Raw genomic sequence first — 12,424 nt, 5'->3', positions numbered from 1 at the left:
TCAAATTCAGACCATTCCCTTTTCTGTTCTTTTTTTTTTTTTTTTTTAATACTTTCAAAACAAATAGATCCATTCCTTTCTTTCTTGTAACCCTCCCACACCCCTCCCATTTCCCCAACTGGTCCAGACCAGTGATAGGATGATAGCCTATTAAGAAAGCTTAAAGCATGAAATTGCTTTAAACATAAACGATTGGTAAAAATATTTACATTGTTATTGGTCTAGATTCTAGATCTATTACAAATTTAATTACATGACGGATCAAGACTAGTTGATACTATTACACTTCGTATAAGCTTTGTTTAAAAAGTACTTTCTATGTTTGTCTTGTTTATTTTGTCTATTTATTTCTAAAATTCTCCCAATCTTGACTCTTTTCATTTTCTCACTTTTTTTTTAGTTACCTTCTATTATTTAAAATAATGGATATGCACTTATTCAAAACTGATAATTTGACATTTTTTACTTAGATATATTACGATTCTTATTAAGTATTTAATACTCGGAAAACTGAATACAGTATTGTATGTATAATTTTATTTTAAACTATCATTAACATAGTTTAGTGCTGTATGTACGATTGCATGTGTATATGGTGTTAAATTAATTAAAAAGTACACATGAACATTTGAAATTGCTCTAACAATACAAACACTATATAAACTAATGCGTTGTAATTTATTTGTAATAAATACAAAAAATGTAAATATTTCAATCATACTAAACTATAGATACCAAATAAATAATGGACCTATTGTGTATTAATAATGATATTGTGACGAAGTTTTATAGAAAAATGTGAACACCCTTCTCAAATAATAAAGACCTGGCATAGATCTTATAAATCACTTAACTAAACAACACTCCCTACCTGCTTTCCAGCAGACACACCAAAACAAGCCAGCTAGTTAAGTTATCCGCCATTTTTGAAAATCCCCGATATCATGCAAGTAAAAGTTTCTAAGGCAGGGGTTCTCAGCCTGTGGATCGCGACCCCCTTTGGGGTCGATTAACGATTTGCCAGGGGGTCGCCTAAGACCATCGAAAATATGGATTGTTTTTGTCTTTTCTTCTATTGCTGTGTGGATGGGGGTCGTCTCAGAGTGGGTATTATAAAAAGGGTTCGCCGAGCTTAAAAGGTTGAGAACCACTGTTCTAAGGGAATATAACATTCGTCCGATACTGCCAGGTACTTATAATATACTACCAATACCCCCCCCCCACCCACTCTCACAAAAAAAAAATGTGGTGCCTAGCTAGTAAAAAACAAAAAAAACAAATTAAAGTGTGTGCGTGCGTGTGTGTACTCACATGCCGTAGTCAATGACGTAATAGTCTCCCTGGGGGACACTATATGGGTTCAAAGTTGACGTGCTGAATGACCTCAGTGCCGCTGTGGTGTTAGCGTCTGACCAAAGGTACACTTTCAGGTCCCTGCAGGTCCTGATAAGAAATTCAAAGTTTCCAGAGTCCCCGAGCGTGACGCCACTGTCCTCGAGAAAGAGTCTGGAGTTGGAGGCTATGAAAACCTGTTTCGCTTTTAGAATGTTGAAGACAAAGAGTTCGTTTAATACAAATTAGATCCACTTGGACTTGGCGGCTATGCTTTGACGAATTTAAACCAAGACCAGTCGTCATGGTAGACCTGGACACGGACCTGTGACGTGGAAACCTGTGGTCAGCGGAGACCGATAGCTAGTTGCCACGTCACAGGTCAGAGTTCAGACTTTCAATGACACTTGGTGAAAACAGAAAAAAAAACTATATTAAGTGTAATTATATCAATCAGTTTGGGCCAGTCAAGTGATTAAATTTGTAATAGGTCTAGAGTAACAATAATATGTGCGATTTGAAACATTTTTACCAATTATATTTGTTTAGCGAAATGTCATACTTTCCACTTTCCCAATACGCTCTGATCCTATCACTTGTCTGGACTAGTTGCAAAATGCGGGAAAAAGGGGGGGGGAGAATGAAGGGGTATCTGTGAATGTTACTGTGATCCCTTTTAAAATGCATAAAAAAACGTGTTCACCCAGGGCTCAAGCATCCTCAAGGGCACTAGTTCAACTTATACTACCGCATCTGTCAATTACGATTTCTTTCTTTTGTTTGATTCAAAAGAGAATAATTCTTTTATTTTTATGTCTATGTCTAAGGCCGGCCTTGTTGCTAATTGCTGAAAAAAATTACGTAGGCAGGCAGAGTGCTTTAGATAGATGTTAACTGTTACTTGCGCAGCGCAGTATGAATGTGAAATGGTGCCCATGCGTGTCGAGAAAGGAAAACGTAAGTATGGAAAATGGATTTATAAGAACAAGGATATTGTTGTAAACCTGGTGGTGACACAGATGGGGGTAGTGCTGTGTGTGTTCTTAGCCTACCCAAATCGCCCCAGTCCAGCGCAGGACGAGCGGTCAACTGTGACCAGTGACAGTACACGCCAGTTCGGCAACGACCAGTGTGTAAATATTACGCACGCAAGTCACGGCGATTGTGATCATTCTGAGTGGTCAAGAACGTTCCTTCCGATTCTAGAAGGCCAGTAGAGACACTATATAAGAGCGAGTGTGTTAGAAAGACTTCACTTCACGTTACCTCGCAATGTGACCAGACGAGGCGAAGTTTCTATCATTTTTAACTTGTTTATTCCAATGGGAACATGTATTATAATGTCACTATGTCATTAACTCTTGTCATCTGTCACTAATAAAAACTAATTTAGTTTCGGTATTGAAGAATCAAAAAGACGAGGCGAAGTTAAGAGACAGACGGTGTGTGAAGTCAGGCGGAGCAAGGCCAGGTTTTGGACAGTTATTGTAATGTTGTTGCCAACTGTACAGTATTTGGAATGTATTTGAAATTAAACTGACTGATACTTTAAAGCCCTGATGAGTTGTGGGGTTCTTTAAGTTCGTTGTGTCGTATGGTGCAATTAGCAGAGAGCCTGGATAGTAGGAGAGATCGTAACAATATTATTAGTTTTGTTATTTGATGAACCGGGATTAAATTACTCATAATCTACGACTTTTAGTTCTGCGTTGGTGTATGATTAAAGAGTTTCATCCGCACGCAACAGTAGGATAAAAGTATTTACCTACTAAAAGCTGTGTATAATTTTTGACAGAGTAATAGGTGTCTGTGTCGTAGAACTCTGCCAGAATGGCCTTCTCTTCTTTACACTTTGCCTGAAGGGAATAAAATTATATAAGAGAAATATAAGAGAAATATTCAAAATGCATATTCGTTGGGTAGCGTGGTCGAGAGGCTAACTTAGCTTGGCCCCCTATGAAGGGGGCTCGAGGTTCGACACCCGACTTGGGCAGAGTTGTGTTTACTGAGCGCCTAAAGGCAGCACGGAAAAACCTTCTCCTAAATACCCCCCCCCCCAACTGGTCCACAAATGAGATTGGACCAAAGCGCTCTGAGCATGCTATAAGCATGAAAGTAGCGCAATATAAAAACCATAGTTTATTTATTCATTATGCCATTGCATAGATTTTCTGGATTCTTTTGTCTTTGTTTCTGTTCATCATCTTGTTAGCTTCTCTTAAGTACTCCTTTCAGACCTTACAATCTATAAGGCAGAGGATTTCAAGGTAATCTGTTTCTATGGCCAACGGTTAACGATGGTGTCATGTGGCCAGCTATACAGCCAACTGCCTATAATTCTCGCAACTACTTGCAGGTACCCATTAGAGTTGGGCTGCACTCAGGAGCCTCCTGAAAATTCCGAAACTCAAACTCCCAATCTTTACCTAATTCGAACATGTCAGACACTTATTTTAGTTTAGGAACGCTCTGTAGTAGACTGACTTTGAACGTGACATTTTAGTGACGACATAGGCATTGGGTTAGAGATTATTCTTGTAGACTTTTAGGACAGTTACTACTAGGCTCTTAAAAGAGATAGCATCGTTTTAGTGGCTGACTCGACTGTGGCCCATTCTTCATTAAAGTTTGTTATTATATCTTCATCTCGAGTGAACTTAGTTACTGAGCATTGATCCTGTTCGTTATTGTATACTGTCTAGTACCGGAGTATGTTTTACTTATAGGACTCGCAACAGTAATACACTATACACGATTCCCAAGCATCTAGGATTATCAAGGTACTGAAGAAATACATCAAGTACAACTATACATAAGCCTACATACGTTCCAAATCGGAGACCCCTCGTTTCGGAAACCAAGCGCTTTACCACTTAGCTACAGCACACAATCTCCTACGACTCTGAACAGTTTCAGTTGAGTATTATAAAACCAAATTGTCTAGTTAGAGGGCTAAACTTTGATTCTGGGGAGGTTTTTTCTAATATTTAATATTCTTCTTATTTTATAAGTTACAGAATTTTCTTATTCCAAAGTTGAGGACGTCCCTGAGTAAAACCATTCGTGAAGTAAGGTGGTGGGGGGGGGGGGAGTCAGATGCTGGTTGTGTTGGCTACTTTACCACCCTCGTCAGCTGCAGAAACAGATGACGTTTAGATTACCTTCCAGTCAAATTTCTACAACGAGAATGTAGCATTACTATCAGGGGCGGATTTGTTGCAGTGCAGAATACATGCTCAAAAATATATTTTTAAAAAAATAGGCACATTAAAATTTGAGTAAACGATAAATAAATGATATTAAATTTACAAGTACTTTATTCACAAATATATCATGCTTTTAAATACATTAATATAAGAGATTTTCATCTATAACGGAAAAAAACCCAACTATAAATAGCTAGCTTCCTGGTGTATCTGGTGTACAGAATAATGGAAGTGTTGATGAGCTAAGTCTTTTTAACTCTTTCTCTCCGTTAAATGGTGATTTTTTGAGGGACTTTTCTACATCACAGAATCACACCCATGGACTTATATATTATATCTAGACTGGAAACCGGAAATAAATTATTATCCGCGATTGATCGATTCACAGATCTATACATATATAGATTTTTAAGTACAAAAAGTCTTTTTTCGGGCTCTTAGGGGAGTCGCCCCATTCAATCTTTTCTGTCTTAGAAAAGTAATGATTTTTAGTTTTCAAAGTTTAGAAATAATGCAAAATCATTTCTCGGATATTCAAGCAAATATATGAAACAAAGCCATTTCCTGTTTGTTTCCATTGAGATAATGTTTCAAAAATCCTAGATGGAAATAATTCATGTTGATTTAAATCATCTTATGTACATTTAAATAGATTGATTACCTAGATCTTTCTGGGTTATGCGTCTACAGATTGCAAAATAATAATTATGAGACGAGAGTATTTTTTATGTTCAAATACTAGCTCTAGATCTAAAAATTTAATTATATTTTACATAGGTTAGGATTGGAAAAAGAAACAAAACAACTTTACTTCTTTTAACTACTTTATAAAACAACGCCTTGATCCAACTTTCTAAAATACTTTCACGACATTTTTTGTAGTGTTAAAAAGTCTCCATGTCCAGTCAGATATTTAGTATATATAAGTCTATGATTACACCCTTGTGGCGTTATTTTTAATTCGTTGGCAACATTGAAGTTTAATTAAGCATTCTGGACATTGTTTAGTTTATCGTGAATATCGCCAATTATGGTAAGGGGCAGTTATATTGAAGCTTAAGGATGGGGTTTGGGACAACAGGGGACCTTCACAAAACTTCCTACCCGGGGCCTCCATTTACTAATACCCATCACGAATGACTACAACCATGCTTCATGCATCTCCGGTCACATGATATTGTAAGAACTAAATGTACGTTAAAAATGTGATTAACTTTTTTCAAGTAAGTGTGTTTTTAAGTGTTGTTTAAATGCTGACGATTAATTTTCAGTCATACATTATAAGCCTCACACTTTATACGTAAACTAGCAAAATATAAAATAAAAAAAAAATCAATGGGGAATAAGCACTACATTCTCAGCTCTATATCTCATTATAAAATTTATCTCCTCTTTGCTATAGGCTACCAAACAAAATTAATTAATTACCACGTAATAATCAGCTACTAGGTTAATTTTAAAAAAAAAATGATCTACGTTTCGTTAGGACCAACAAATAATTGTGCAAAGTCTCAACTTGATCCGAGAATGGGGAGTGGTAAAAATGAAGTGTTCAAACTTTGTATCAGACAGACAGACAGACAGACAGGTGAAGTAACCGTTCATATTATACCTTTTCCTTAATTTCATCTAGAAATGCACCCTGTTATCATAACATTTCATGATGTCAAATATGGATAGCACCAAAGTCATGGGCACATGACTAAGTAATGGACCCAGGTCTACGTCAAGGACACATGTTTAAGTCATCGACACATGTTTAAGTCATCGACACATGTCTAAGTAATGGACCCAGGTCTACGTCAAGGACCCATGTCTACGCCATGGACGCAGGTCTACGTCATGGACCCATGTGTAAGTCATGGACCCATGTCTACGGCATGGACCCATGTGTAAGTCATGGACCCATATCTACATCATGGATCCAGGTCTACGTCATGGACCCAGGTCTACGTCATGGACCAAGGTCTACGTCATGGACCCATGTGTAAGTCATGGACCCAGGTCTACGCCATGGACCCATGTGTAAGTCATGGACCCATATCTACATCATGGACCCAGGTCAACGTCATGGACCCATGTGTAAGTCATGGTCACAGGTCTACGTCATGGATCCATGTGTAAGCCATGGACCCAGGTCTACGTCATGGACCCATGTGTAAGTCATGGACCCATGTCTACGTCATGGACCCATGTGTAATTCAAGGACCCAGGTCTACGTCATGGACCCATGTGTAAGTCATGGACCCAGGTCTACGTCATGGACCCAGGTCTACGTCTTGGACCCATGTGTAAGTCATGTACCCAGGTCTACGTCATGGACCCATGTGTAAGTCATGGACCCATGTGTTAATTATGGACCCCAGTTCTACGTCAGGGACCCATGTCTACGTCATGGACCCATGTCTACGTCATGAACCCATGTCTACGTCATGGACCCATGTCTAAGTCTTGGACCCAGATCTAGCCTACGTCAAGGACCCAGGTCTACGTCATGGACCCATGTCTAAGTCTTGGACCCAGGTTTAAGTTATCGACACATGTTTAAGTCATCGACACATGTCTAAGTCATGGACCCAGGTCTAAGTCATGTACCCATGTCTACGTGATGGACCCATGTGTAAGTCATGGACCCAGGTCTACGTCAAGGACACAGGTCTAAGTCATGGACCCATGTGGAAGTCATGGAACCAGGTCTAAGTCATGGACCCAGGTCTACGTCATGGACCCAGGTCTAAATCATGGACACAGGTCGAAGTCATGGACCCAGGTAGCAACTAAGGTTACCTAAAACCCTTATCACCATCACAGCGTCGCCATGCATTAATCTCGTGTATATGTTTTGCAGATCAATTCGTAACACGACCAAGTGAATGAAAACATTTTCAATACGGCACTAAATAAATATAGACTTGGGATGTACCTGAGCAAAGAGTTTCACCACACCCTCACACACACACACACACTCTCACACACACACACACACACATGCTTACACATACACATTCCTGCTATTTGTTAGGTTAAGGACAAAATAAAACAAACAAATTTAGAATGAATTTAAAAGAAACTATCAACAGCGTTCATTAAGTTGAAGGTCACAGACTTAACGATCCAGCGATAACTATTGCCCTCGAGCTATTGTTAAAATGATTTTAAACACTTGCGGGTGTAAATGAGATCGGAAATTCATCCTTGTACATTTCATTGAATTGCATTTAACATTTAGAATTCAAAGCAAAGCTCACGCGTGTTTATAAAACTGCTCCGACACTCTGCTTTTATACATTTGTTCCAGCTGAAGACTAGAGCTTTCAATCAATCGTAAAACATATTCAGTGGTGTAGCTAGCGATTTGGGGGCCCCAGGGGTCCTGACCTTTTTAGGGGCCCTTGCATTTTGACATTCGACTTCATGACATGATATAATGTACTTAATAAAATATAAGTCTAAATTCCGATTGATCCCGGGGAGGGGGGATTTTTTAAATCTGGACCCCCCCCCTTCCCCACCCTAGATACGCCACTGATCTTATTACAATAAATTAAAATACCTTAACAGTAAATTTTAACGCGGGTGTGTACAGAACATAAAAGGTGTAGCGTAACTGTTACGATTTCATTGTGGTCAAAAACAAAAAGTTTGAAAAAAAAGGAGGGGGGGGCTAGATGCTTAGACAAAAAACTTAAATGCCAGGCCGTTTAATGTCATGCAGATCAATGTCATGCAGTTCACTGCCATGCAGTACAACGTCAGGGGGTAGAACTTTATTTTAAAAAATGAAATAAATTTTAATTTGGCTAGAAATCTAGATCTAGGGCAACATCCAACATCGGTTTTGAAAGGACTATCGCGTTTCTTGAAATGACTCTCGCTTTCAGGAATTTCCGAAAGCATATCTGACTGAGGAGTTGAATAAATTAGAGTTCAGGAACATTGTGCGCCTCGTCTTCTAAGTCTAGATCTAAATGCTTATCGTTGGAATATTCTAAAGTGCACTAGATCTATAATAATGAGAAGGAGTGTCTTCGTGTCCGAAGATTAGTGAGGAATGCAGTATTTCCCGTGGCTACGCAGCCCCAGCTGTGACCTACATATTTTGCCACATCCAGGGCAAGCATAAGTAAATCTACATTCTCTTAATAAGGATTCCTTCTGGGAGGGACTCAGGGGGCGGGATAAAAAATGTTCCATTGTTTTTTAATGTAACATTTATGACTTTTTAGGAGAAACATCAATCACTCTATAAGTTGCATAAAGGAGGTATTGTCTTTTTAACCAGAAAAAACATTAAAAATACGTTTTAAAAAGACAATACCTCCTTAATGCAATTTATTTATTATTTTGTTTTGTTTTTTTAGTATTCATAAGATTCAATAGACTATGAATAATTAAGCAAAATTTCAACTTCACCCGAAATTGGAAATAACTCTACAAATACAGCCTTTTTCGATGACAAACAAATAATTAATTGCCAATAGTTAATTAACTAACCGGTTAAATTTTTTGGTCCGATTTCTATTATTATAGCTTTTATATAGCGCTACTTTCATGCTTATAAGAGCGCTTTTTGGTCCAATCTCATTTGTGGACCAGTGGGGGGGGGGAAGGGGGATCTAGGAGTTGGTTTTCCGTGCTGCCTTTAGGCGCTCAGTAAACACAACTCTGCCCGAGTCAGGTGTCGAACCTCCAGCCCTTCTAGGTAGCCAAGCCAAGTCAAGTTCAAGCGCACTTGAGCTCTCGACCACGATTCATGTTTTATAAGATTCAAAAAATAATTGTGTAAAGTTTCAACTTGGTCCAATAATGGGTGTGGGAGAAATAAACGTGTACTAAAAAACTGTAACAGACAGACAGACAGACAGAGTGGATTATAACTTTGTATTAAAAAGAAACGAAAAGCGGTATTTACAATCGCTCCATCCCAATAAACGACATTTGTGTATTGCTTGTAGCAGAAGCCACCGAAGTAGTCTGCTCCGTTAAACTTGTCTACACAAGGATTGCCTGGACCTGTGAGAAACAACGAATATAATACAGCTTCCAATACATTCGTGGTTGTCTCAAACCTGGAACCTGTTTATCAGACCCGCTGATTAGAAAAATAACCCTTGTTCTGTATTAGCTTCTGGAGGCGTGGTGGCGGGTTCGAATCCTGCTGAAAACTGGGATTTTTCTTTTTCTTTTTTTTTCTGGCGACCGTGGAGCTGGGTGGACTCAGAGGCGCCCGAAGATCCCGAAATTAAAAATCCCAGTCTTCACCAGGATTCGAACCCCGGTCCCACCTCTCTTTCATAGATCCCGCGTTAATTCTAGGTGTAAATTATTTAATTAAACTATATATAATAACAGAGTCTCAGAGGCCTCCCGAGTTTTCAGGGTCTCCTTGAAATCTGTCATTGCAAAATATACGAAAAAAGTCTCGGAAATCTCCCGAAATTATATATATTAAAATCTCCTGAGAACTCATAAAACTCTCCAGAAAAATAGACAAAATTGTCAATTTTGGGATGCCTATACTACCCGCGATTAAAAAAAAAACCGGCATTGTCAGCTTTCATTTAATAAAAATTTATTGCAAAAACAAATGTATTTTCTAATACAAAATCTCAAATTTGATATTATGGTTATCCCTACCCAGACTTAGCCCCGCTCTATCCGTTTTGCATAAGGCCCCGCAATTGTTAGGACCGGCCCTGGTCAGTAGGTCAATGGAAAGTCTATTATTCTCTTTTGTTCACTGTGCGTTTATCAATGTTAGCTTTTTACGCACAGATCTTAAAGGGCTCTGTGAAACGAGCTTTGAATATACAAACACATTTTCATGAAGGAGGTTGAACATTTTTTTTTTATTCCTAAGTTAGTCTGTGTATTTTAAACACAGGATATGAAAGATTGCTGGATAAACTGCCATTGCAGTAAATAGGCCTAAAAGGGTAAAAGCCGGACATTCTCACAATTAAGTCAATGATGCCGGACAGAGAACATGACATTATATAGGACACGATTCGCTTTTTCCGGACGTCAGGTAACCCTAACCTTTATCCTATATTAGCTACTGTGTGGTTTGAATATTTCACAGAAACTGATGCTACAATTTAATTAGGTCTTTGCTATTTCCCATAGTTACATCTGATGGCCCGGTGCCAAATGTATACATGAGACTCATGCTTTGGTGAAGAAATAACCTAATTACACTTTAAAAATTAAAAATAATTTAATCCTTAAGTAACAATCATAAAAAGATTGAAAACATACAATTAACATACAATATATTTAATTTCAGTAATAGATTCACAAAAGTAGACTTAACAGAAGCTTGAAACTTACGGACTCCCCGCTTATAGCCTTCCCTTGTCTTTATACCTTCTCTATCTTATCTTCAAATTATATAATACAGACGTTACTTCAGAAAAAAAGATGATTACGTCCTAAGCGCCATGTATTTAGTAATGCAATAGACAATAGACAGGAAAGAACCAGAAGCTACTGAAAAGACCCTTGCTTATTTTTAACTCATTTTGGCTATTTTGAGTTCTATTGGAATATTTCTGTTATTTTTCGAAATGTAGGCACGTTGTTTATTGATTATATAATTAAATCAATCTTGACACTTATTTTTACGTGACACTGATGCTATCTAATAAGATAATTGGATTATTGGAACTCTCAGAATTAAAAGCCAAGAAAGTAGCTACAAGTTCATTAACTCTACGAAGATTGAAACTTCACTGAAACTTTAAAAAGAAAAAAAAAAAAAACTCACGGAATTCGCAGACAAACTTTTTGCTGGCGCTGCAACTGCCGTCGGTCATCAAGGGAAGTAACCAGTCTAGCCTGGTGTCAGACATCTGAATGCATTGTCCTGTTCCAGTGAAAGTCACGTTACCGGAAGTGATGCTTTCATTGGTTGACGCCCATCTGCCAATTGATGAATTAATTATTCCGCCTATCCACCAATCTGAAATATTATTAATACAGCGATATTATTATTATTATGTTAGAAAAGAACGAGTAGTCATTCTCTGGCACTACCAGGGTCGAGTTTCGTTAAAGAGAAACAAAATTCATCGTAGTCCCTTTAACAGTTTCCACTGAGGAATTTCCTGGTGATGTGGCAGGTCTGCAGAAGTATCACTCTCTGACACGCAACGAGAATCTTCATAGGAATCTTAAGGGCTATAAAGGTACCTGTGAGGTCAGTTGACATTATCTCCTCGACTGATATAAAAAAAAGACGCTATTAGTCTTCTTAAGGATTTGAATAAGAGATTGGCCCTTTACAAAATAATTAGATTAGGCCAGGTTGACATCTAACTTCACATTTCCTTTCACCTATCCTTTGGTTTGCAGGACAGCTGGGGCACCACACAAGATCTGTCAACCTTCTTTCTCCGTTCTACTCTGTCATTTGTCATTGATAGAATTTCATTCTAATGTTCTTTCTGGAAATATTGAAACCTGCCTTTTTACCCGCCTGTGTGGACTACTTCGGGGGCCGATTTTGAGTTTGTGTTTTTACACAAACCGTCTTTGTAACCTTGTTTTAGATTACTTCTATAAACGCTTAATCTCCAAGACTAGGTTCTCATATTTTCTTTGTTTTTCCATTTCAGTTTTTCTTAAATTATGAGACAGTGGTACGGCGATGTCAATAATGGCAGCATTTTTTTTCTTTTTTTTTTAAATCAATATACAGCAGATCAGGGCGATTAAAATCTACCCTTTTGTAGGTCAATATAGGCCTATCCCAGTATAATAAATGATCCGTTGACTCGAGAACCTCTTATGACGAGTATTTGTAATAACAATGGGTATCCTTATTGATCAAATTATGTGTCAAAGCCAAGTGTTGGTGTATTAACTTTGCAACTTGATTATGGCGA

The 12,424-nt window shown here is 38.1% G+C and overlaps 1 protein-coding gene across 1 annotated transcript in view; it reads right to left on the bottom strand.

The window, feature by feature from the left end:
• LOC106053813 (serine-rich adhesin for platelets-like) overlaps positions 1–12,424 on the bottom strand; it is a 44,650-nt gene that overhangs the window by 23,521 nt on the left and 8,705 nt on the right. The window contains exons 5-8 of the mRNA XM_056011650.1: positions 11,305–11,499; positions 9,451–9,551; positions 3,098–3,188; positions 1,312–1,537 (exon numbers count right to left, since the gene is read on the bottom strand). Of these exons, the coding sequence (XP_055867625.1) occupies positions 1,312–1,537; positions 3,098–3,188; positions 9,451–9,551; positions 11,305–11,499 (613 nt within the window). The remainder of the gene's footprint in view (positions 1–1,311; positions 1,538–3,097; positions 3,189–9,450; positions 9,552–11,304; positions 11,500–12,424) is intronic.

The sequence above is a fragment of the Biomphalaria glabrata genome, chromosome 14 (genome assembly GCF_947242115.1).
Source record: "Biomphalaria glabrata chromosome 14, xgBioGlab47.1, whole genome shotgun sequence".
Classification (NCBI taxonomy): domain Eukaryota; kingdom Metazoa; phylum Mollusca; class Gastropoda; family Planorbidae; genus Biomphalaria; species Biomphalaria glabrata.
This window is presented reverse-complemented; position numbering and strand designations above follow the sequence as displayed.